General features: G+C 39.9%; 1 protein-coding gene across 4 annotated transcripts in view; it reads right to left on the bottom strand.

Moving 5' to 3' along the window:
• Positions 1-22508, bottom strand: part of TTPA (alpha tocopherol transfer protein) — a 28296-nt gene extending 5788 nt beyond the window's left edge. Inside the window, exons 1-4 of one of the 4 annotated variants that reach the window (XM_055116597.2) lie at positions 21303-22508; positions 8417-8570; positions 4491-4607; positions 1367-1560 (exon numbers count right to left, since the gene is read on the bottom strand). In XM_055116597.2, the coding sequence (XP_054972572.2) occupies positions 1367-1560; positions 4491-4607; positions 8417-8570; positions 21303-21506 (669 nt within the window). In that variant the 5' untranslated portion in view covers positions 21507-22508. The remainder of the gene's footprint in view (positions 1-1366; positions 1561-4490; positions 4608-8416; positions 8571-21302) is intronic. The other 3 variants (XM_003831381.5, XM_055116598.2, XM_055116596.2) reach the window with 3 other exon arrangements.
• Between the last annotated feature and the right edge of the window lie 308 nt (positions 22509-22816).

Here is a 22816-nt window from a genome sequence, read left to right on the forward strand (position 1 = left end):
TATAGATTTGGCAAAGTATTTTACAAAATATCTGCACACTTTCACTAGAAAATTCCTTTCCCATCACACATAGATGTTCTTTTAATGAACCAATGAGTCATTTGGAAATTTATAAACTTTTTCCCCAAAAATGTTTATTTTGAGAAAAAAAACACAAATATTGAAAGACTAGCACAATAAACACACACTTTTAAACTTTGACATTGGTATATGTCTTTAGCATCAAAGTAATATAGGCTTATTTAGAAAGTTTAAAAAGTTAAGAGTTGAAGGAAAAGGATGGTTTTCCTACCTACAAATTGTATTATTAATACAGAGACCTTTCATTCCAAGGTTCTTTTATGTGAAGTTCTTTTATTTTTTCCATGCATCACTTTCAGAGATGTATTATTAATTTGGGGATTGTCCTTCCAAATCCCTTCTATGCATAATTTTCTTTTAAACATAATTGCTAATATGCTTTCTAAATAATCTTCATCCCATTGTGTTCCACTGACATAATACAGCTTTTGCAAATATCATGTTTTATTATTGTTGCAAGAATCCATCAAATGAATGTACATTTTTTAAGTAACCATGTTTCTATTTTCTGGACTAATAAACTATTTATTTTATTTCTGTACTGAAATTGATGCTGCAGTAACTGTCTTTGTGTATAGGAGAAGTGGTGGTTATAAGCACGACTTTTACATTCAGGTGACCTGGGCTGGAATTCTCACTTCACTACTGGCAAACTGTGTGTGCCTGGGCATCACTATATCACTTCTCAGATATAGTTTATTAATTGTAAAGTGGGAAAATACAATAGTTATATGTCATAGGCTCAGTGTGGACATTAAAAGATAATGCATTTGAAACACTTAGCAAAGTACCTGGCACATAGTAAGCTATTATTATTATATGCAATCTTTAATATATTAAATATTATTCCTTAGCTAGTTTCCCAGAAATAGAATTACTGAGTCAAAGATGATGACCACTTTAAAAACCTTTTGAAAAAAAAGATATCAATATACACCTACCAAGACTTATGTGACATTTTATTGTGCCATTGCTATATATTTTAATCAATTTTTAATTTAGGAAAAAAATTTAATGACAAAAAGATAAAGTCACCACATATTAAGATGCATAAATCCTCTCGTTACTAATTTGAACACATTTTTGCAGTTTGTTGCAACATTTTTTCTTTTATAAACTAATAACGTTTTACTTCCTCTTAGCATTGTTGAATTCTACACATCATTTCCAAAATTGTATTTAAATTTCTAACAAATGTACTTTTGCTTCTCTTTGTCTAACATATAGCAAAATTTAAAACTATAATTTGGAAGTATTATGCCTGACAGTTAAAATATACATTTACCGTAAGTACAGCAGCAATCTTCTTGGCTACAGATGGAGTGATTTGAAAAGCATGAGAAAACTGCCAACCTTCCAGATCAAAGATAGCCTTGATTCCATTCCGCTGAGTTTCTACCTCCTGTACAATAAGCTCGGATGTGATTAGACTTACTCGAAATACGTCATAAGCTGTAAAAACTTTGGGGTCCCAGTGTGCTAAAAAAATAAAGCATATCATATCTTAGCATTGTGTAAAAATTCAGAAAGATTTCCAAAGGGAGACTAATTCATTTTATTCTTAAAAGATCAGTTGAAATAAAAACATCTACAAAGATCAAGAATTGATTAATAAATCCAACTGGCGTCCAAGAACATGTGCCTGCTTCTCCCTTCCTCCTCAAATTCTAGCAAAGAATGGCTTTTAAAGAGTATTGCGGAAAAAGGAATGGACACAGGCTGAATTTGACTGCAAGATGAAGTCACAACCTCACATAAAGATGGGAATGCCATTGTGTATGCTCCAAGCTCAGAGATGTTGGAAATGGAAAAGCAAGGGCCTGGATTATAAAGAGCAATTAGGACCCCATAGTAACTAAAGAGGTTGCTAAGAGAAATGCATGAGGAACAGACAGGCAAGTTGATCTTCTGACAGCCTTCCAGTAGTAAGCAGCACATAGCAGAGTCATGTCCCTGTAGGCTAGAGCAGGAATTGAGGGCTTGGGAAAGAAGAGCCACGGAAGCACTTAGGTAGCTGCTCACACCAAAGAGAAACAGGGAGTACCTGTGCTAAGACAGGAGTTACTGAGATTCTTGTTCACTCATCTCATCCCTTCCCACCACCCCGGGACAGGCCACGCCATGCAGAAATGACAGTAATGGATGGACAAGCAGATAATCTTTTTTAAAAGACATCTATTCCTTAAAAATTAGAATATTAAACACATCCATACGCACACAAAGAGAGGGAAACCAAACTCAACAGACAAAGGCATCAACTCGAGAAAGTAAGAAAGCAGGAGACACTAAAAAACATAATAGAAGCCGGGCACAGGTGCAGTGGTAGGTGCCTGTATTTCCAGCTACTCGGGTGGCTGAGGTGGGGGGAGGGGGAACACTGAAGCCCAGGAGTTCAAGTCTAATCAGGGCAACATAGCAAGAACCGGTCTGCAAAAAAATTTAAAGAATTTTTTTAAAGAAGCATAATAGTTTCAGCCGGGGGTGGGGAGAATACTATAAGCTATTATTATAAGAACAGGCTATTATTAAAAAGACTCCATTGAGATCTTAGAAATAAAAAGATAAGTTTTTTAAAAAACATTCATTGATGAGATAAATGCTGGAAAAGACAGAGCCAATCGAGGAAAAATGGTTTGGAAGATCAAGTTGAAGAATTGTCTCAAATTTGGCACAAAAGAGCCAAGAGTTGACATGTATGAATAGAAAGGTAAGAAATACATGCAGCTGGATCCAGGAGTTTCAACATCCAACTAATAAAAGTTATAGAAGGCAGTAACAGAAAACAGAGGAGAGAGGAATCATAGCAATAGAGAAAAGTTCTCCAAAGCTGAAAAAAAACCATGTAAGTCTTCAGACTGAAGTGCCTAACAGGATGAACGAAAAAGAAAAAAAAATCATAACTAAGCAATAGTAAATTTTCAGAAAAAAAAAACAACAACAAAAGTTCTGGCACGGGGAACTGGATAGAATCGTGGCACCATTTATTTATTTATTTTCAACTTTTATTTTAGATTCAGGGGGTGCATGTGCAGGTTTGTTACTTTGGTATACTGCATGATGCTGAGGTTTCAGGTATAAATGATCTTGTCACCCAGGTATGTGAGCACAGTACCCAATAGTTAGTTGTTCAATGCTTGCTCCCCTCCCTCCCTCTCCTCTCTTGTCATCTCCAGTGTCTACTGTTCCCATCTTTATGTCATAAATACCCAGTGTTTAGCTCCTACTTATAAGTGAGAACATGTGGTATTTGGTTTTCTGTTCCTGTTTTAATTCACTTAAGATAATGGCCTCCAGCTGCATCCATGTTGCTGCAAAGGACATAATGTCATTCGTTTTATGGCTGTGTAGTACTCCATGGTGTACACACAGTACCATTTATTGAGATAAGAGACCTGTTTGGGTGGAAAAGATTATAAGTATGGACATGTTAAAATGGTGACTGTGAGACATCCAACTGGGTGCAGCTGGAATAGCAGCTAGTTGTGTGGGTCTGGATCCTCAAGGAAAAGATGGGAGTGAAGATACAAATCTGGGGGCTGTTTGTGCCTACATGATGATCCACGACAGGGATTGTCTCAGAGATATGTTTTTCTCTATCAAAGCGGAGAGATAAAGTAGCATAAAAAGAAAAGGCTGAGGCCAATGTCCTAAAAAAATTCAGAGTTTAAAGGATGAGTAGAAGAGGAAATGCCAGAAAAAGAGATTAAGGAGGAGCAGCCAGTGATGTCAGAGAAAAACACCAAGAGAACATGGCATCAGAGAAGCCAAGGGAAGAGGATTTTTCAAGAAAGAGGAAGTGATTCACTTTGTTGAGAGGTTAAGTGAAATAGGACTAAGTATGTCCATTAGATGTGGTGAAAAGAAAGTCAATAATGGTTGGTTACATTCATTTCAGCATGGATGGGAGTGAAATCAAACTGGGGTGGGCTGAGGAGAAACTGTGAGAAAATGTGGATGGTGGACATCACTAACAAAGAGAGGGGAGATAGATGTAATGAAGGAGGGAGAGTTTTGTGGAACGAATGAAGAGTTTTTGTTTTGTTTTTGGTGGCTGGCCCTTAACTGATTTAAATGTTAACTGGTAGCATGTAGTAGCAAGAGAAAAGTTGAAGATCTAGAAAAAGAAAGAATAAACAGAAATATTCCTAAGAAGCCACAATGGGATTGCTATTTTTAAAAAATTTTTATTTTCTGTCATATTAATGGATCCTTCAGGAGGTGTGTTAGTGTTTTTTAAAAGCCTCAGATTTCTGGCCGGGCATGGTGGCTCACACCTGTGATCCCAGCACTTTGGGAGGCCAAGGTGGACAGATCACTTGAGGCCAGGAGTTCAAGACCAGCCTGGCCAACATGGTGAAACTTCATCTCTACTAAAAATACAAAAATTAGCTGGGCATAGTGGCGCACACCTGTAGTCCCAGCTACTTGGGAAGCTGAGGCAGGAGAATCGCTTGAACTCGGGAGGCAGAGGTTGTAGTGAGTCGAGATGGCCCACTGCTCTCCAGCCTGGGCAACAGAACAAGACTCTGTCTCAAAAAAACAAAACAAAACAAAACAAAACAAAAAAAACAAGCCTCAGATTTCTCATAAGAATTTGAACAATCAACCCATGGATAACCCAGATCAAAAATACTATACTAACTTCAGACATTGGCTGAATGCTATAATGATTTTTAAAAAAAAAAAAAGCAGAACAAATGAAGTTTGCCAATCAAAAAAATAGTTTATGTCCTAAGTTCTGAGCCAACCAACATAATTGTTTGGCCTACACTGGCTAATATGGTAGCCATTAGCCATGTGTGGTCATTCAAATTTAAATTAAAAATTTAGTTTCACCGGGTGCAGTGGTTCATGCCACTAGAATCCCAGCACTTTGTGGGTCTGATGGGGGAGGATTGCTTGAGGCCAGGAGTGAGACCATCCTGGGCAACATAGTGAGAATGCATCTCTAAAAAATAAAAATAATAAAAAAACTGGCTGGGTGTGGTAGCACATGCCTCTAGTCCCAGCTACTCCAAAAGCCAAAGTGGGAGGATCACTTGAGCCCAGGAGTTCAAGACTGCAGTGAGCTATGATTGTGCCACTGCACTCTAGCCCAGATGGCAGAGTAAGATCCTAGCTTAGAAAAAAAAAAAAAAAAAAAATCTGTTTCTTAGTTGCAGTAGTCACATTTCAAGTGCTCAATAGCCACATAAGAATAGTAGCTATTGTAGAACAGTTTCATCATCATAGAAAGTTCTATGGTACAGTGCTGGCTAGAATTTAAGCTCCATTGAGGCAAAAGAAAAATATACCTTATATTTTGAATTCCTTCTCCAGTATCTACTTAATATGTATTGAGTGCTTTTATGTACCAGGTAATGCTCTTGTTATATTTTAGATAGACAGACTGATAGATTGATTTAATGCTTACAGCAACCCTATGTGACAGCTTTTCAATGTGCCCATTTTACAGATGAGAAAATGCAGTTACAGCTACATAGTGTTTCACACAGCTAGAATGTAGCAGAGCTGAGATTCCAATCCAGGTCACATGCTCCAGAACCTGTATTCACAAGAACTAAGCCACAGTCAAAACTTCACACTCACTGTTAAATTTTACTTTTGCTGCTGTAGTATACTATGGGATCTCAAAAGACATAAAATTATATCCTACAGCATGTTGGCTGATAAAGGTCAAAACTTAGCTTCACCTTGGGTTGCCCGGCCCGCATGGAGGAAAGGGCTGTGTGCATTTTCTCATTGCTTTTACTGCACAGAGATGGTATCTAGAGGAGGTGGTTATGCTAAAGTTCTACCGAAAAGTTCCACCACAGATTTCCTTCTTTAGCTCCTCCCATTAATTCAATCAAATTTAGAAAAGTTTTCAATTTACTCATAAAACTTTCTGAGTTTCTCCCTTTCATCCTAGAATAACAGAACATACAGGAGATTTGCAACATACCTTCCTGTTCTGACCATCACTAAATTACATGTTTTCTTGATTTTCAAATCTCTTGAGTTAAACAATATACTTCTAAATTAATGTGCTACACGAGGCCCAGAAAAATACCCCTACTGGTTCAGTGTTAAGGTATTTATGATCAAAACTGCACATCTGCTTTCTCACTATCAAGGTGTCACTTTTACTTCTTCACCTGCCTCAGTCACTTTATGAACAAACTAGAAACAATAAAATCTAGCCAGACAATGCAGAGCCAAGACATTTACAAAAATAATTAGCTGCAGGTTTCAGTTTTATGTTTCTTGGACCCCTGAGTAGAGTTGCCAGGTAAAAATATACAACACTCAATTAAAGTTGAATTTCAGATAACCAGTATATAATTTTTAACATAAGAATGCTCCATACATACTTTAAAAAAACTGTTGTTTATCTGAAATTCAAAGGTAACTGGGCATCCTTTATTTTTATAACATATAGGTTTATTTCCTAAATAAAACATAGGTACTTTGTTAAATCTGGCAAGACTACCCATAAGAAGCTCAAGGAACTTCATTGCTATGAGCTCATTCAATTTCCTCTGACACTGGTGCAGCAATGAAAGAACAGAAAGATCATGATGTCTGTTTTATAGATGGGATTTCATGATTAACTCAATTTTATTTGACACTTAAGCTAGGGCAAAAAAAATAAAAAAACAGCCCCAAATCATTTTACTCGATCTTCCAATATCCTTTCAAAAATTAAATACAGTAACTTCTTGCAGTATGGCAAGCAGTTGAGTTACAGGCAGGTATCTTATCTATAAGCAGGCAAGAAATGCAAATATTTAAATATTTTAAATCTTTAAAGATATAGTTGTTTCTGTAAAATTATAATTCAAAAATTCTGGTCATGAAATGTTGGTTTATCTTTGTCCTTCAACTGGGCCATGAGAAATTCTGGGAATAGTGTGAGTCCTTCTCCTGTGCTGGCCATTTTTAATCATATGCAGGTCTGAGGGAGGACAGAAGTTATAGGTCACCAACTGCTATGATCTGAATGTTTACATCCCCTCAACAGTCATATGCTGAAATTCTAACTCCCAAAGTGATGGTAGTAAGAGGTGGGCCCTTTGCAAGATGATGAAGTCATGAGGATGGAACCCTCATGAATGGGATTAGTGCCCTTATGAGTTCCAAGAGAGATGCCTTTTCACTTCCAACATGTGAGGTTAAAGTGAGAGATGTCACCTAGGAACCAGGTAGCAGGCCCTCACCAAACACCAAATCTGCCAGTGCCTTGATCTTGGATTTCCCAGCCTCCAGAACTGTGAGAAATAAAATTCTGTTTTTATAAGTCACCCAGTCTACGGCATTTTGTTATAATGGCCTGAATATACTAAGACACCAACCTACAAGAAACACTAGCAACACCTAATAGAAAAAAAGGGGATGCAATGAGAATAAACAGGAGTTAATGGAATACCGTGTCTGCAACAGCTCCCAGAGGAGTTGCCTTTCCTCTGCACCCTCCTCCACCCAAGAGAATGAGCCTCTTGCTCCTCGGCCTGGGGCATTTTCGAACTAGTCATTCACTCACTCATTCCACAAATATTTAGTGACTACCTACCAAGTACCAGACCATGTTTTCAGTGCCTGGGATACACCAGCAAACAGAGCAGATGAAATCCACAATCTCATGGAGTTTACATTATAGCCCAGAATTCTGGTTGTTTTTTGTTTGTTTGTTTGTTTTTTTAAGACGGACTCTTGTTCTTTTGCCCAGGCTGGAGTGCAATGGCGCAATCTTGACTCACTGCAACCTCTGCCTCCCAGGTTCATGCAATCCTCCTGCCTCGGCCTCCCGAGTAGCTGGGATTACAGGCATGCACCACCACACCCAGCTAATTTTTGTACTTTTAGTAGAGACGGGGTTTCACCATGTTGGCCAGGTTGGTCTCGAACTCCTGACCTCAGCTGGGATTACAGGTGTGAGCCACCATGCCCAGCCAATAGTTCAGAATTCTTATTTGCACTTCCTACTAAGCATTTTTGAAACACTTTTCCATGATTTTTTAAAATATTCTCACACTATTCATCTTCACTATTTTCCTTTCTTCTTATTTTGTACAGTTGACTGTGTGGAAGAATGAAACTAGGATTTTCACTTGTATCTGTTAATTTTCTCACAATTACCAAAGTGTTATTATATTTGGGGGACATTAAGACCTAAATTAAACCTAAGTTAAAACCTAAAATTTTAAATTAAAGCCCAAATTCCTAAAGATGAATGCATTGAAGCTTTCTATATGGTATTCAAGGAAGAAATGGAAGAAAGAGAGAAGAGGAGAGGGGAGGGAACACAACTGAACTGGAGGAGAGGAGAAAAAAAAAAGAGTTGTGTATGACTTACCGATTCTGTAAATAAGAACTTTGCTGCCAGTGGGATCCCTGGATCTCAGGACTCCATGGTAGCCAGCCTTTAGGAGGCCAATAATACTTCTAGGATGTAGATCTGCACTTATTTCTGGACATTCTGCTCTCCACTTATAATAGTTTTTTAGTAACTGAAAAATAAAATTAAAATTGTCTACAAATGGCATACATGGTAATGATTTTGTAAAAATGGAAGAAAAGCTTTGGCATTGTGTATAAACTTTGCCATCCATTATGTCAAGAGTTTAATCTAGGGTATCTTTTCAGCTGTGAAAACTGAAAGTTCTTTTATCAAGGATCTGAGGTGACAGGGGTTAATCACAAATTCAGAGCCAAGCAATTTTCATTCACCACCCATGGTAGATATCCTCCAAAGACAGCCACCAATTCCTCCCCTCCTGATACCCATGCACCATTCTTCCCATTAAGAGATGGCATCTATTTGCTTCACTCCCCTTGAATCTAGGCTGGCCTTCCACCTTGCTTTGATCTAATATCAACTGGCAGAAGTGATACTGTGTGGGCCAAGCTTTAAGAAGCCTGGTACCTTCTGAATGTACTATTTGGGATCCAGACACTATGTGAGATTACTGAATGATAGCAATTCATGTGGAGAGAGGCATGGAGGTTGAGAGGACATCCTGGATAGTGCGACCTCAGCCAAGTTCCCATCTAATGCCATGTGGAACAGAGATGAACCACTCCCACTGAGCCCTGCCCAAACTGGTGATATCAAAAACAAATAAATCATTGTGTTTTAAGCCACTAATTCTTGGAGTGACTTGTTGCTCAGCAATAGAAAGCTGAAACACCACTTTTAGTATTTTTTGAAATAAGGAAGTATAGAAATCAATCAAATGAGTTAGAAGAGCCCAGGAGCAGTATACTTGGATACTGGATCTTGTCAAAATATGGTTTGAAGAAATCCCATTTTCTTTCTTTCCAAAAGAACCACCGGAAATAGCTAATCACATACGCAAACAATACAAACACTACCAGCATATTGTGGAAAATACTAAAGCAAATTATGTATTTAAAAATTATTATATTTATATTTTAATTTCATTCTCATGATTTTTGGCACTCTCAATTTTTCACAAGTTACAATATATTTGTTTTGAGTTTAAAGAGACATTAATGTGAGACTGCAGTGCAGAGAAAATGACAGATTTTATATTTGAGAGTAATTGGAATAAACAAGGTAACTATAACCACAAAAATCGCAATGATCTGGAGGAGAAACTACAAACGACAAAAACTAGAGAGGGAAATGCTGAGCCTTGGAAAATGTTAATGGCTGGGAATGGCTGGAGGAAGACAGAAACTGAGTGGACCTGAAGAGAACCAGCACTGGTACACGAGAGGGAGGACAGTGCCATCTGCATTGCTCTGCTCCCCCTCACCCCCATCTCTGATTTATCTCCCTCTCTTTCTCTCTCTGTCTGTCTCCCTCTATTTCATTTCTGTATTTAATAAACCTTTCTTAACTTTGAAAAAAGAGAGAATGTTGCTAAGAGTTAAATGTAAGAGAGGAGTAAGAAAGAAAAAAGTCAATTTGCCAACAAAGAAATAATTGGTGACCTAAATAGCAGTTTCCAAAAGCATGAGAACAACAGGCACATTGTAGGTCCTAATATCTTCATTCTACTCTATACGGTGCATTTCTCTTCCTCCTCCAGTCTTAGGGGGTACCAGAATAACTGTTAATAGTATTTTACAATGCTTTTTACTTTTCTGATAGTTTCCTCAGACATAAAAAGTCTTTTTCATTCCAATTCAAGTAAAATGCTGGAAGCTGCATATTAGTAACTATATAGAAATAATGTGTTTTTTTTTCCTGTGGAATGATAAAAGTTGTGGCTTCATTAGAAGGGATCATTTAGGTTTAATACTGGCAGGGGCCTCAGCTTATTCATCTCTGCAGAGTGCTGCACACCCAGGAGATAACAACACGTGTTGAATGAAAGAATAAATTAAGTCATGAGTAAACCAACTGGAACCACACACTTGAAAAACTGACTTCTGTAAAGAGGCACAAATCACTATCTCGCACAATTTTTGCAAACTGAAAGATCTAAACCTGGAACTTTGGTCTTTACTTATCCACTGATACATAAATTCACAGTATAGCTGTCATAAATAAATTATGTAAATAAACTGCTACTGAGCAATTCTCAAACAAACCACCCTATGTCCACAACAACAACAAAGAAGTGGCTAAAAATAAATATTCATCATTGGAAGGTGTCTGTTTTGCAAACATTAGAAGTAAATAAACATTTAAAATGTTATGGGTTAACTATGTTTTGTAACAGAGTGGGTTTCTTCTTACATGTTTCATGTACTTTGAAACAAAATAAGAACCACCATATTTGGAGCACTTTTATAGGGTCTAATGCCATCTTTTGAATTCCTCCTCACCATCACCCTGAGAAGTAGCTACTGTTGTGGCATTATAAGAATAAGAAAAGTAAAGCTCCAGCCAGGCGCAATGGCTCATGCCTGTAATCCCAGCACTTTGGGAGGCCAAAACGGATGGATCACGAGGTCAAGAGATCAAGACCATCCTGGCCAATATGGTGAAACCCCATCTCTAAAAATACAAAAATTAGCTGGGTGTGGTGGTGCGTGCTCAGGAGGCTGAGGCAGGAGAATCGCTTGAACCTGGGAGGCGAAGGTTGCAGTGAGCCGAGATTGCGCCACTGCACTCCAGCCTGGGCGACAGAGCCAGATTCCGTCTCAAGAAAAAAAAAAAAAAAGTAGAGTAAAGCTCTGAGAAATTACACATTTGTTCAAAGGCAATAACTATCAGGAGCAGAGTAGAAACTGAAATGGACACATGATATGAAAAATTCTATAAAAGAAGCTGCATTTAGAGAGAAATTAGCAGGGAGAATCTATGGAATTTGGAAAGCTTTGGGAAAACCATAAAGATAATTATAGCATAAAAAGCTTATCACATGGAACAAAAGTAAAAGGAACTAGGCTATCACTTGATATAAGGAATTCATGAGATTGTAGAACAGGCAGAGAAGTGAACGGTTAGCTGTTTTATATGTTTGTTGTTTTAAATATAAGAGGCAAGTGCAGTGTATTTGAGAGCGCAGGCTCTCTCCTGAGCCCAACCCAAATTCAAATCCCTGCTTCAACACTTAATGGCTACATAATTTCAGACAAGTTACTTACTCTTTATATCTGTTTCGTCTAAAATGAGAAAATAATAAAAGATAATCCATGAAAACCCTAGTTTCATACCAAAGTATGTTGCATTCTATAAGCACATTAGCTATTAGGATTATATAATAAAACCTTATTAATTCATCATAACTTCAAATACAAAAACTAGAATAATGAGAAATTTCATTGTGACTGAGGCACTTATCAAGCTTTCTTTATACAAAAACTATAGGGCTTCTATATTATGAATGAAGAAGTTAGAGTTGAATTAAGTGCTATTGCAGAGGAAAATGAAAAAAGTTTTGCACTCTTACCCTTTCCTTTTCCTTTCCAGTTGGCAGAAAAGCAAGACAAAGAGTTCACAGACAGAAACTTGATTTCTATGCGGTGGATTTAGACACAGTCCTGCTAGCCAATTCCTCAAGGGCATGGTACAATGAAAACAATTCCTTATTTAAGGAATACAGAAAAAAATATATTATGTCCCAGAGGCTGATGGTCAATTTTATTTTTCTATTTAAACATTACTTTTTTTAAAACAGCTAAAATGAAATTAGTAAATGAAACATGTTTTATTGTTAGTTATCTCTATACATATATATGTTTAATGCCTCATTTAAGCTTCATTCTTCATAGGACCTGAGATTGTGTTTTCATATTCAGTAGTTACTAAGTACATATTAGTTTATTACTCATGATATTGGGATACTTATATAGCCATCTAAAAAATGAAAATAAATAAAGTTGGATTCCTGTTTTACTCCTAACATAAAAACAAATCTCAATAGATCAAAGACCCCAACATAAAAAAGAGAAGACACAAATAACTAGAAAAAAATTTGGACAAGAGAAGAGATTATAAAACCCAGAAGCAATCAAAGACTAATAAAATCAATTCATTTGATTACATTAAAATTTTAAATTCTGCACAGAAAAAAAATAGTATAAATAATGTAACAGATAAAAATCAAGGACAAAGGCCTAAAATATATAAAAAGGCCTAAAATACATAAAAATATTTTATAAATCAGTAAAACATAAAAATGGGATCCATTCCAAGATGGCCGAATAGGAACAGCTCCAGTCTGCAGCTCCCAGTGTGATCGATGCAGAAGATGGGTGATTTCTGCATTTCCAACTGAGGTACCTGGTTCATCTCACTGGGACTGGTTGGACAGTGGGTGCAGCCCATGGAGGGTGGGCTGAAGCAAGGCAGTGCATTGCCTCACCCAGGAAGTGCAAAGGGTTGGGGGATTTCCCTTTCCTAGCCAAGGGAAGCCATGATGGATGTACCAGGAAAAACAGGACGCTTCCACCCAAATACTGCACTTTTCCCAAGGTCTTAGCAACTGGCACACAAGGAGATTCTCTCCTGTGCATGGCTTGGCGGGTCCAACACCCATGGAGCCTTGCTCACTGCTAGCGTGGCAGTCTGAGATCTAACTTCAAGGCAGCAGCCTGGCTGGGGGAGGGGCATCCGCCATTGCTGAGGCTTGAGTAGGTAAACAAAGTGGGCCAAAAGCTCGAACTGGGTGGAGCCCACTGCAGCACAGCAAGGCCTACAGCCTCTATAGACTCCACCTCTGTGGGCAGGGCATAGCTGAACAAAAGGCAGCAGACAGCTTCTGCAGACTTAAACGTCCCTGTCTGACAGTTCTGAAGAGCACAGTGGTTCTCCCAGCATGGCATTTCTGCTCTGAGAATGGACAGACTGCCTCCTCAAGTGGGTCCTTGACCCCCGTGTAGCCTAACTGGGAGACACCTCCCAGTAGGGGCCAACAGACACCTCATATAGGCAGGTGACACTCTGGGATGAAGCTTCCAGAGGAAGGATCAGGCAGCAATATTTGCTGTTCTGCAATATTCACTGTTCTGCAGCCTCCGCTGGTGACACCAAGGCAAACAGGGTCTGGAATGGACCTCCAGCAAACTCCAACAGACCTGCAGCTGAGAGACCTGACTGTTAGAAGGAAAACTAACTAACAGACAGGAATAGCGCCAACATCAACAAAAAGAACATCCACACCAAAATCCCATGTGTAGGTCATGAATGTCAAAGACCAAAGGTAGATAAAACCACAAAGATGGGGAGAAACCAGAGCAGAAAAGCTGAAAATTCTAAAAACCAGAGCGCCTCTTCTCCTCCAAAGGATCACAGCTCCTCACCAGCAATAGAACAAAGCCGGACGGAGAATGACTTTGATGAGCTGACAGAAGTAGGTTTCACAAGGTCAGTAATAACAAACTTGTCTGAGCTAAAGGAGCATGTTCAAACCCAACACGAGGAAGCTAAAATCCTTGAAAAAAGGTTAAACGAATGGCAAACTAGAATAAACAGTGTAGAGAAGACCTTAAATGACCTGATGGAACTGAAAAGCATGGCACAAGAACTTCGTGATGCATGCACAAGCTTCAGTAGCTGATTCCATCAAGTGGAAAGAAGGGTATCAGTGATTAAAGATCAAATTAATGAAATAAAGCGAGAAGACAAGGTTAGAGAAAAAAGAGTAAAAAGAAATGAACAAAGCCTCCAAGAAATATAGGCCTATGTGAAAAGACCAAATCTACTTTTGATAGGTGTACCTGAAAGTGATGGGGAGAGTGGAACCAGTTGGAAAACACTCTTCAGGATATTATCCAGGAGAACTTCCCCAACCTAGCAAGTCAGGCCAACAATCAAATTCAGGAAATACAGAGAACACCACAAAGATATTCCTCGAGAAGAGCAACCCCAAGACACATAATTGTCAGATTCACCAAGGTTGAAATGAAGGAAGAAATGTTAAGGGCAGCCAGAGAGAAAAGTCGGGTTACCCACAAAGGGAAGCCCATCAGACTAACAGCAGATCTCTCAGTAGAAACCCTACAAACCAGAAGAGAGTAGGGGGCCAATATTCAACATTCTTAAAGAAAAGAATTTTCAACCCAGAATTTCATGTCCAGCCAAACTAAGCTTCATAAGTGAAGGAGAAATACAATTCTTTACAGACAAGCTGAGAGATTTTGTCACCACCAGGGCTGCCTTATAAGAGCTCCTGAAAGAAGCATTAAACATGGAAAGGAACAACCGGTACCAGCCACTGCAAAACATGCCGAATTGTAAAGACCATCAATGCTATGAAGAAACTGCATCAATTAATGGGCAAAATAACCAGCTAACATCATAATGACTGGATCAAATTCACACATAACAATATTAACCTTAAATGTAAATGGGCTAATTGTCCCAATTAAAAGATACAGACTGGCAAATTGAATAAACAGTCAAGACCCATCAGATGTCTATAGCACATCTCACATGCAGAGACACATATAGGCTCAAAATAAAGGAATGGAGGAAGATCTACCAAGCAAATGGAAAGCAAAAAAAAAGCAGGGGTTGCAATCCTAGTCTCTGATAAAACAGACTTTAAACTAACAAAGATCAAAAGAGACAAAGAAGGTCATTATATAATGGTAAAGGGATCAATTCAACAAGAAGAGCTAACTATCCTAAATATGTAAGCATCCAATACAGGAGCACCCAGATTCTTAAAGCAAGTCCTTAGAGACCTACAAAGAGACTTAGACTCCCACACAATAATAATGGGAGACTTTAACACCCCACTGTCAATATTAGACAGATCAATGAGACGAAGGTTAACAAGGATATACAGGACTTGAACACAGCTCTGCACCAAGGAGACCTAATAGACATCTACAGTGCTCTCCACCCCAAATCAACAGAATATACATTCTTCTCAGCACCACATCGCACTTATTCTAAAATTGGCCACATAATTGGAAGTAAAGCACTCCTTAGCAAATGTAAAAGAAAAGAAATCACAACAAACTGTGTCTCAGACCACAGCGCAATCAAATTAGAACTGAGGATTAAGAAACTCACTCAAAACCGCACAACTACATGGAAACTGAACCACCTGCTCCTGAATGACTGCTGGGTAAATAACAAAATGAAGGCAGAAATAAAGATGTTCTTTGAAACCAATGAGAACAAAGACACAACGTACCAGAATCTCTGGGACACATTTAAAGCAGTGTGTAGAGGGAAATTTATAGCACTAAATGACCACAAGAGAAAGCAGGAAGGATCTCAAATCGACACCCTAACATCACAATTAAAAGAAATAGAGAAGCAAGAGCAAACAAATTCAAAAGCTAGCAGAAGTTAAGAAACAACTAAGATCACAGCAGAACTGAAAGAGATAGAGATACAAAAAACCCTTCGAAAAATCAATGAATCTAGAAGCTGGTTTTTTGAAACGATCAACAAAATTGATAGACCGCTAGCAAGACTAATAAAGAAGGCCAGGCACGGTGGCTCACGCCTGTAATCCCAGCACTTTGGGAGGCCGAGGCAGGCGGATCACGACGTCGGGAGATCAAGACCATCCTGGCTAACACGGTGAAACCCCGTCTCTACTAAAAATACAGAAAAATTAGCTGGGCGTGGTGGCGGGCGTCTGTAGTCCCAGCTACTGGGAGGCTGAGGTGGGAGAATGGCGTGAACCCAGGAGGCAGAGCTTGCAGTGAGCCGAATCATGCCACTGCACTCCAGCCTGGGTGACGGAGTGAGACTCCGTATCAAAAAAAAAAAAAAAAAAAAAGACTAATAAAGAAGAAAAGAGAGAAGAATCAAATAATCAAATAGACACCAAAAAAATGATAAAGGGGATATCACCACCGATCCCACAAAATACAAACTGCCATCAGAGAATACTATAAACACCTCTATGCAAATAAACTGGAAAATCTAGAAGAAATGGATAAATTCCTGGACACATACACCCTCCCAAGACTAAACCAGGAAGAAGTTGAATCTCTGAATAGACCAATAACAGGCTCTGAAATTGAGGCAATAATTAATAGCCTACCAACCAAAAAAAAAAAAAAAAAAACAGACCGATTAACAGACAAATTCTACCAGAGGTACAAAAAGGAGCTGGTACCATTCCTTCTGAAACTATTCCAATCAATAGAAAAAGAGGGGATCCTCACAAACTCATTTTATGAGGCCAGCATCATCCTGATATCAAAGCCTGGCAGAGACACAACAAAAAAAGAGAATTTTAGATGAATATCCCTGATGAACATCGATGCAAAAATCCTCAATAAAATACTGGCAAACCGAATCCAGCAGCACATCAAAAAGCTTATCCACCACGATCAAGTTGGCTTCATCCCTGGAATGCAAGCCTGGTTCAACATACACAAATCAATAAGTGTAATCCATCAGATAAACAGAACCAATGACAAAATTATTATCTCAATAGATGCCACATGATTATCTCAATAGATGCAGAAAAGGCCTTTGACAAAATTCAACAGCTCTTCATGCTAAAGACTGTCAAAAAACTAGATATTGATGGAACGTATCTCAAAATAATAAGAGGTATTTATGACAGACCCACAGTCAGTATCATACCGAATGGGCCAAAACTGGAAGCATTCCCTTTGAAAACTGGCACAAGACAAGGATGCCCTCTCTCACCATTCCCATTCAACATAGTGTTGGAAGTCCTGGCCAGGGCAATCAGACAAGAGAAAGAAATAAAGGGTATTCAATTAGGAAATGGGAAGTCAAATTGTCCCTGTTTGCAGAAGACATGACTGTAAATTTAGAAAACCCCATCGTCTCAACCCCAAATCTCCTTAAGCTGATAAGCAACTTCAGCAAAGTCTCAGGATACAAAATCAATGTGCAAAAATCGCAAGCATTCCTATACACCAATAACGGACAAACAGAGAACCAAATAATCAGTGAACTCCCATTCACAATTGCTACAAAGAGAATAAAATACCTAGGAATCCAACTTACAAGGAATGTGAAGGACCTCTTCAAGGAGAACTACAAACCACTGCTCAACAAAATAAAAGAGGACACAAACAAATGGAAGAATATTCCATGCTCATGGATAGGAAGAATCAATATCGTGAAAATGGCCATACTGCCCAAGGTAATTTATAGATTCAATGCCATCCCCATCAAACTACCAATGACTTTCTTCACAGAACTGGAAAAAACTACTTTAAAGTTCATATTGAACCAAAAAAGAGCCCACATTGCCAAGACAATCCTAAGCAGAAAGAACAAAGCTGGAGGCATCATGCTACCTGACTTCAAACTACACTACAAGGCTACAGTAACCAAAACAGCACGGTACTTGTACCAAAAGAGATATATAGACCAATGGAACAGAACAGAGGACTCAGAAATAACACCACACATCTACAACCATCTCATCTTTGACAAATCTGACAAAAACAAGAAATGGGGAAAGGATTCCCTATTTAATAAATGGCGCTGGGAAAACTGGCTAGCCATATGTAGAAAGCTGAAACTGGATCCCTTCCTTACATCTTATACAAAAATTAATTCAAGATGGATTAAAGACTTAAATGTTAGACCTAAAACCATAAAAACCCTAGAAGAAAACCTACACAATACCATTCAGGCCATAGGTGTGGGCAAGGACTTCATGACTAAAACACCAAAAGCAATGGCAACAAAAGCCAAAACTGAGAAATGGGATCCAATTAAACTAAAGAGCTTCTGCATGGCAAAAGAAACTAGCATCAGAATGAAGAGGCAACCTACAGAATGGGAGAAAATTTTTGCAATCTACCCATCTGACAAAGGGCTAATATCCAGAATCTGCAAGGAACTTAAACAAATTTACAAGAAAAACAACCCCATCAAAAAGTGGGTGAAGGATATGAACAGACACTTCTCAAAAGAAGACATTTATGCAGCCAACGGATACATGAAAAAATGCTCATCATCACTGGTCATCAGAGAAATGCAAATCAAAACCACAATGGGATACCATCTCACGCCAGTTAGAATGGTGATCATTGAAAAGTCAGGAAACGACAGGTGCTGGAGAAGATGTGGAGAAATAGGAACGCTTTTACATTGTTAGTGGGAGTGTAAATTAGTTCAACCACTGTGGAAGACTGTGGTGATTCCTCAAGGATCTAGAACTAGAAATACCATTTGACCCAGCAATCCCATTACTGGGTATATACCCAAAGGATTATAAATCATGCTACTATAAAGACACATGCACACGTATGTTTATTGCGGCACTATTCACAATAGCAAAGACTTGGAACCAACCCAAATGTCCATCAATGATAGACTGGATTAAGAAAATGTGGCACATATACACCATGTAATACTATGCAGCCATAAAGAAGGTTGAGTTCATGTCCTTTGCAGGGACATGGACGAGGCTGGAAACCATCATTCTCAGCAACTATCACAAAGACAGAAAACCAAACACTGCATGTTCTCACTCAGAGGTGGGAATTGAACAATGAGAACACTTGGACACACAGTGGGGAACATCGCACACTGGGGCCTGTTGGAGGGTGGTGAGCTGGGGGAGGGATAGCATTAGGAGAAATACCTAATGTAAATGACGAGTTGATGGGTGCAGCAAACCAACATGGCACATGTATATCTATGTATCAAACCTGCACGTTGTGCACATGTACCCTAAAACTATAACAAAAAAAGAACAAAAGCAAAAACAGGCCATTTTCAGTTAACTGGAAAGAAATTTTGAAATTTTACATGTATATAAAAGATTATTAATCACACTTAAATAAATGCATATTATTATAACAATGAAAAAGTCTATCTCTTCTAGCAGGTTTATACTCAAATCGTGTTTGATAATACAGTGTGGGTTATGGAGGAAAAGGCAAAATCATGTAATGTCAGAGTGATGAGTTATAGAGTTTTTTTCTTTTTTTCTTTTTTTTTTTTTTTGAGACAGGGCCTCACTCTGTTGTCCAGGCTGTGGTGCAGTAGCACAATCTCGGCTCTCTGCAACCTCCACCTCCTGGGCTCAAGCGATTCTCCCACTTCAGCCTCCCAAGTAGCTGGGATTACATGCACGTGCCACCACACCTGGCTAATTTTTGTTATTTTTTTGTAGAGATGAGGTTTCACCATGTTGCACAGGCTGTTCGTGAGCTCCTGAGCCCAATTGATCCACCATCCTCAGCCTCCCAAAGCGCTGGGATTGCAGGCCTGAGCTACTGCGACCTTTGGAAGGCACTGAAAACTCTTTGGAAGACAGTTTGTTATATTACTCAACACTGAAAAATACACATCTAATTTCATCCAGCAATTTCACCGGTTGAATTTATCCTGTAAATTTATATTCCTATTTATGCACAAAGTATGAGGACATGAGGAATGCCCAGTCAGTGATGGAAGAAACCACAGCCGCCTGCATCTTGTGTACTACTAGGCAAGTTGTAGAGTCCAAAAAATAATTGTTGAATGAAGGAATGAACAGCAATAAGCCCTAAGTCCAATAATAGGTTAGATACATTTTAATATAGTCTAATATATCCATCCAGTAGAATAACAGCAGCCCAATAAAGAGTAAGATGGATGTATACCAGTTGATATGGGATGCTCCTAGTTCAAAGACAGGCAAGAAAGGCAAAATAGAAATCACACACAAACATGCTTGTGCAACCTCCGGCTGTTTAAAAAGATAAATGAGTAACACTAACCAGCCTCTGGGTATGTGACTGACAAACTAAGGTTTGAGGTAGGGAGCTTTTTTCCTTTAGAAAGTTACTGTTAGAAACTTACTTTTCACGTTTTAGGATTTTGTGTTAACTAGATTATTTTTACTATAATTTTACTTAAGTTAAAAACAACCTCAGCCTGCTCTGTCTCTATGGAGTAGCCATTCTTTTGTTTCTTTACACTCTTAATAAACTTGCTTTCACTCTAAAACAAACAAACAAGAGAAACCCTCAAAAACCTCATACTGAGACACACTGAAATTTTGTACTATAATATCTTTCCTGCTAGGCAGCTGTGTGACACTGAACAAGCCACTTAGAGAAAGGGCTAGATCTGGTAGAACTGCTGAATGCTTACTGTGTGCCAGGCACTGTGCTGGGCACAGCTTGTTTTGTTAAACTGGTTAATGTTCAATCTTCACAAACAATCAATGAGACAGGCATTTCCATCATTATTTAACAGATAAGGACACTGAACCTAAAGTGACAGAACTCAAGGTCGCATCCCTCTTTCTGATTCCTATCTTTCCATCACCTCTTCTTTCAATGAGCTGTAACATACCGGAAACACAAAAGAACTGCCCGACTACAACCCAGACTCGAAGTATACTGGGTTGCTTTACTGTCTTGACACTTAAGTGTTACTAGTAATAATACTATGTTGCTACTATATGGCTTCAGAACTTCAGTTTTACCAGCAATTTCATTTTCCCCGCTACACGTAGTTAATCTGGTCACGTGTGATAAGTCTGAGCTTCCAACTTCTAAGCTGTTACTTTGTACCTCAGGCTTTCCTACAGGGAGAGGAAGGCATGTCCCCCAAACTTTGTAGGTTCAGGAGACTCATCTAGCGCAGGAGTTCTCCATGCTTGAGATCAAATGGGCCATTATCCCATGACTCCAACACTTTCTAGCTTTGTCGTTTCCATGACCCAGAGAAACTGGAGGACCAGCTCTGGATTCTCGGAACATCTACAGCCTCAGCGCCCACGCCGGGTGGTTAGGGGCGCGTTACCCGCCAGGGTCCTGACTGCACCCTGGGCTTCGGCAGGGGTCAGATATCCGGGGTCGTGGGGCGGGGGACGGGGCGGGTGAGGTGCTCACTGCCGAGCGCCCGGGGCACGCACGCTTACCCGCCAGGCCAGGTCCAGATCGAAATCCCGGGCGCGCAGGAACCGCAGCAAGAAGGAGTCGGTGAGCGGCAGCGGCGCGAGCGGGACGCCAGCTTCCCGGGCCCGGCGCCGCAGCGCCGCCAGGCCCGGCTGCAGCAACGGCGAGTGGTCCGGTAGCGCGTTGAGCTGCGGCCCCGCCGAGGGCTGGGATCGCGCCTCTGCCATGCCCGCCGCCGCTGCTGCGGCCGCAGCTACCCGGGCACCCGGGAAAAGCGCGCGCCCCGCGCCACCCTCGGCCCCGCCTCTGCGGCCGCTGCCCGACGCACAACCACCCTCCAGCCTGGCAGGGCGGCCTCCGGCCTCGCACGCCGGACCCGCGGCGAGCAGAGCTGCCTCTTAAAGGAAACCGCACAGTGTCCCCACGGGTGCTAGCCACCTGTTTAGCAGCTTTAGTTAGGGACCCCAGCTTTTTCCCAGCGAGGGAAGCCACTGATGTTCAACACCGAGGAAACGATGTCAAAGTTAGTTGGGATGATTTTTACAATCTACTAGAGAATCTTTTTTTTTCTTTTTCCTTCCTCCCTCTCTCTTCCTTCCATTCTTCCTTCCTTCTTGCAATCTTGGAGCTGAAAGGAGCCTTAGAACGAGCCTTTAATGGCCAGTGGCCGACGCGCTACTGAGCCCTCTCCCTTCTCCTTCCATCAGATTCCAGACTGATGACCCCTCGCCTCGCACTGGATTACAGCATGCATTCTAAAACACGCATTCCATAATGCCTCCTTAGCAGCCTCACCACTTTTCTCCCTTCCTCCCGATTCGGGAAAACTTCTCTAATCCTGGCACCGGCCCCTGTTACTGACACAAATAAATGACTAGCGCGTACCCTGACCCCCTTCCGCACCAATATTTATATATTTATATATTTTATTAATTTATTATTTACTTATTTAGAGACAGGGTCTCACTGTCGCCCAGGCTGGAGTGCAGCAGTCTGATCAAGGCTCACAGCAGCCTCCAACTCCTGGGCTCAAGTGATCCTCCCGCCTGGGCCTCCCAAAGTTTTGGGATTACAGGCCTGAGCCACCATGACTGGCCTCCATATATTTTTAGCACCATAAACTTACTCTGTTACACTCCACCATCACTAAACTTTAAGCATGTCTACTCGCTAAAATGGACAGTCCAAAGCTGTTATATGATTGTGTCTATGAAAGCCTGGGGAATGAAGATGAAGTAGGGAAATAATGTGGAAACTTGAAAGGCTGTTCCGTTGTCCTTTTCTTGATTTCTCCATATTGGAACTAGCCTAGAATTGCTTTGTCTTCCCAAGAGAGAATCCATGAAACCGTTTCTTATTAAATGCATACTATGCTCCAGGTAAATGCTGGACTTGGAGAAAAGCAAATTAAACCAAATCTTTGCTTTTAAGGAGCTCAGAGGGTGGAGAAAGAGACTGCCATTTCATTCATTAAAGAAAGAGTGATTGGGTGGTTACTGTGTCCAGATCCTATTCTAGGTACTGAGGGCACTCCTGT

This window comes from Pan paniscus, chromosome 7 (genome assembly GCF_029289425.2).
Source record: "Pan paniscus chromosome 7, NHGRI_mPanPan1-v2.0_pri, whole genome shotgun sequence".
Taxonomy (NCBI): Eukaryota; Metazoa; Chordata; class Mammalia; order Primates; family Hominidae; genus Pan; species Pan paniscus.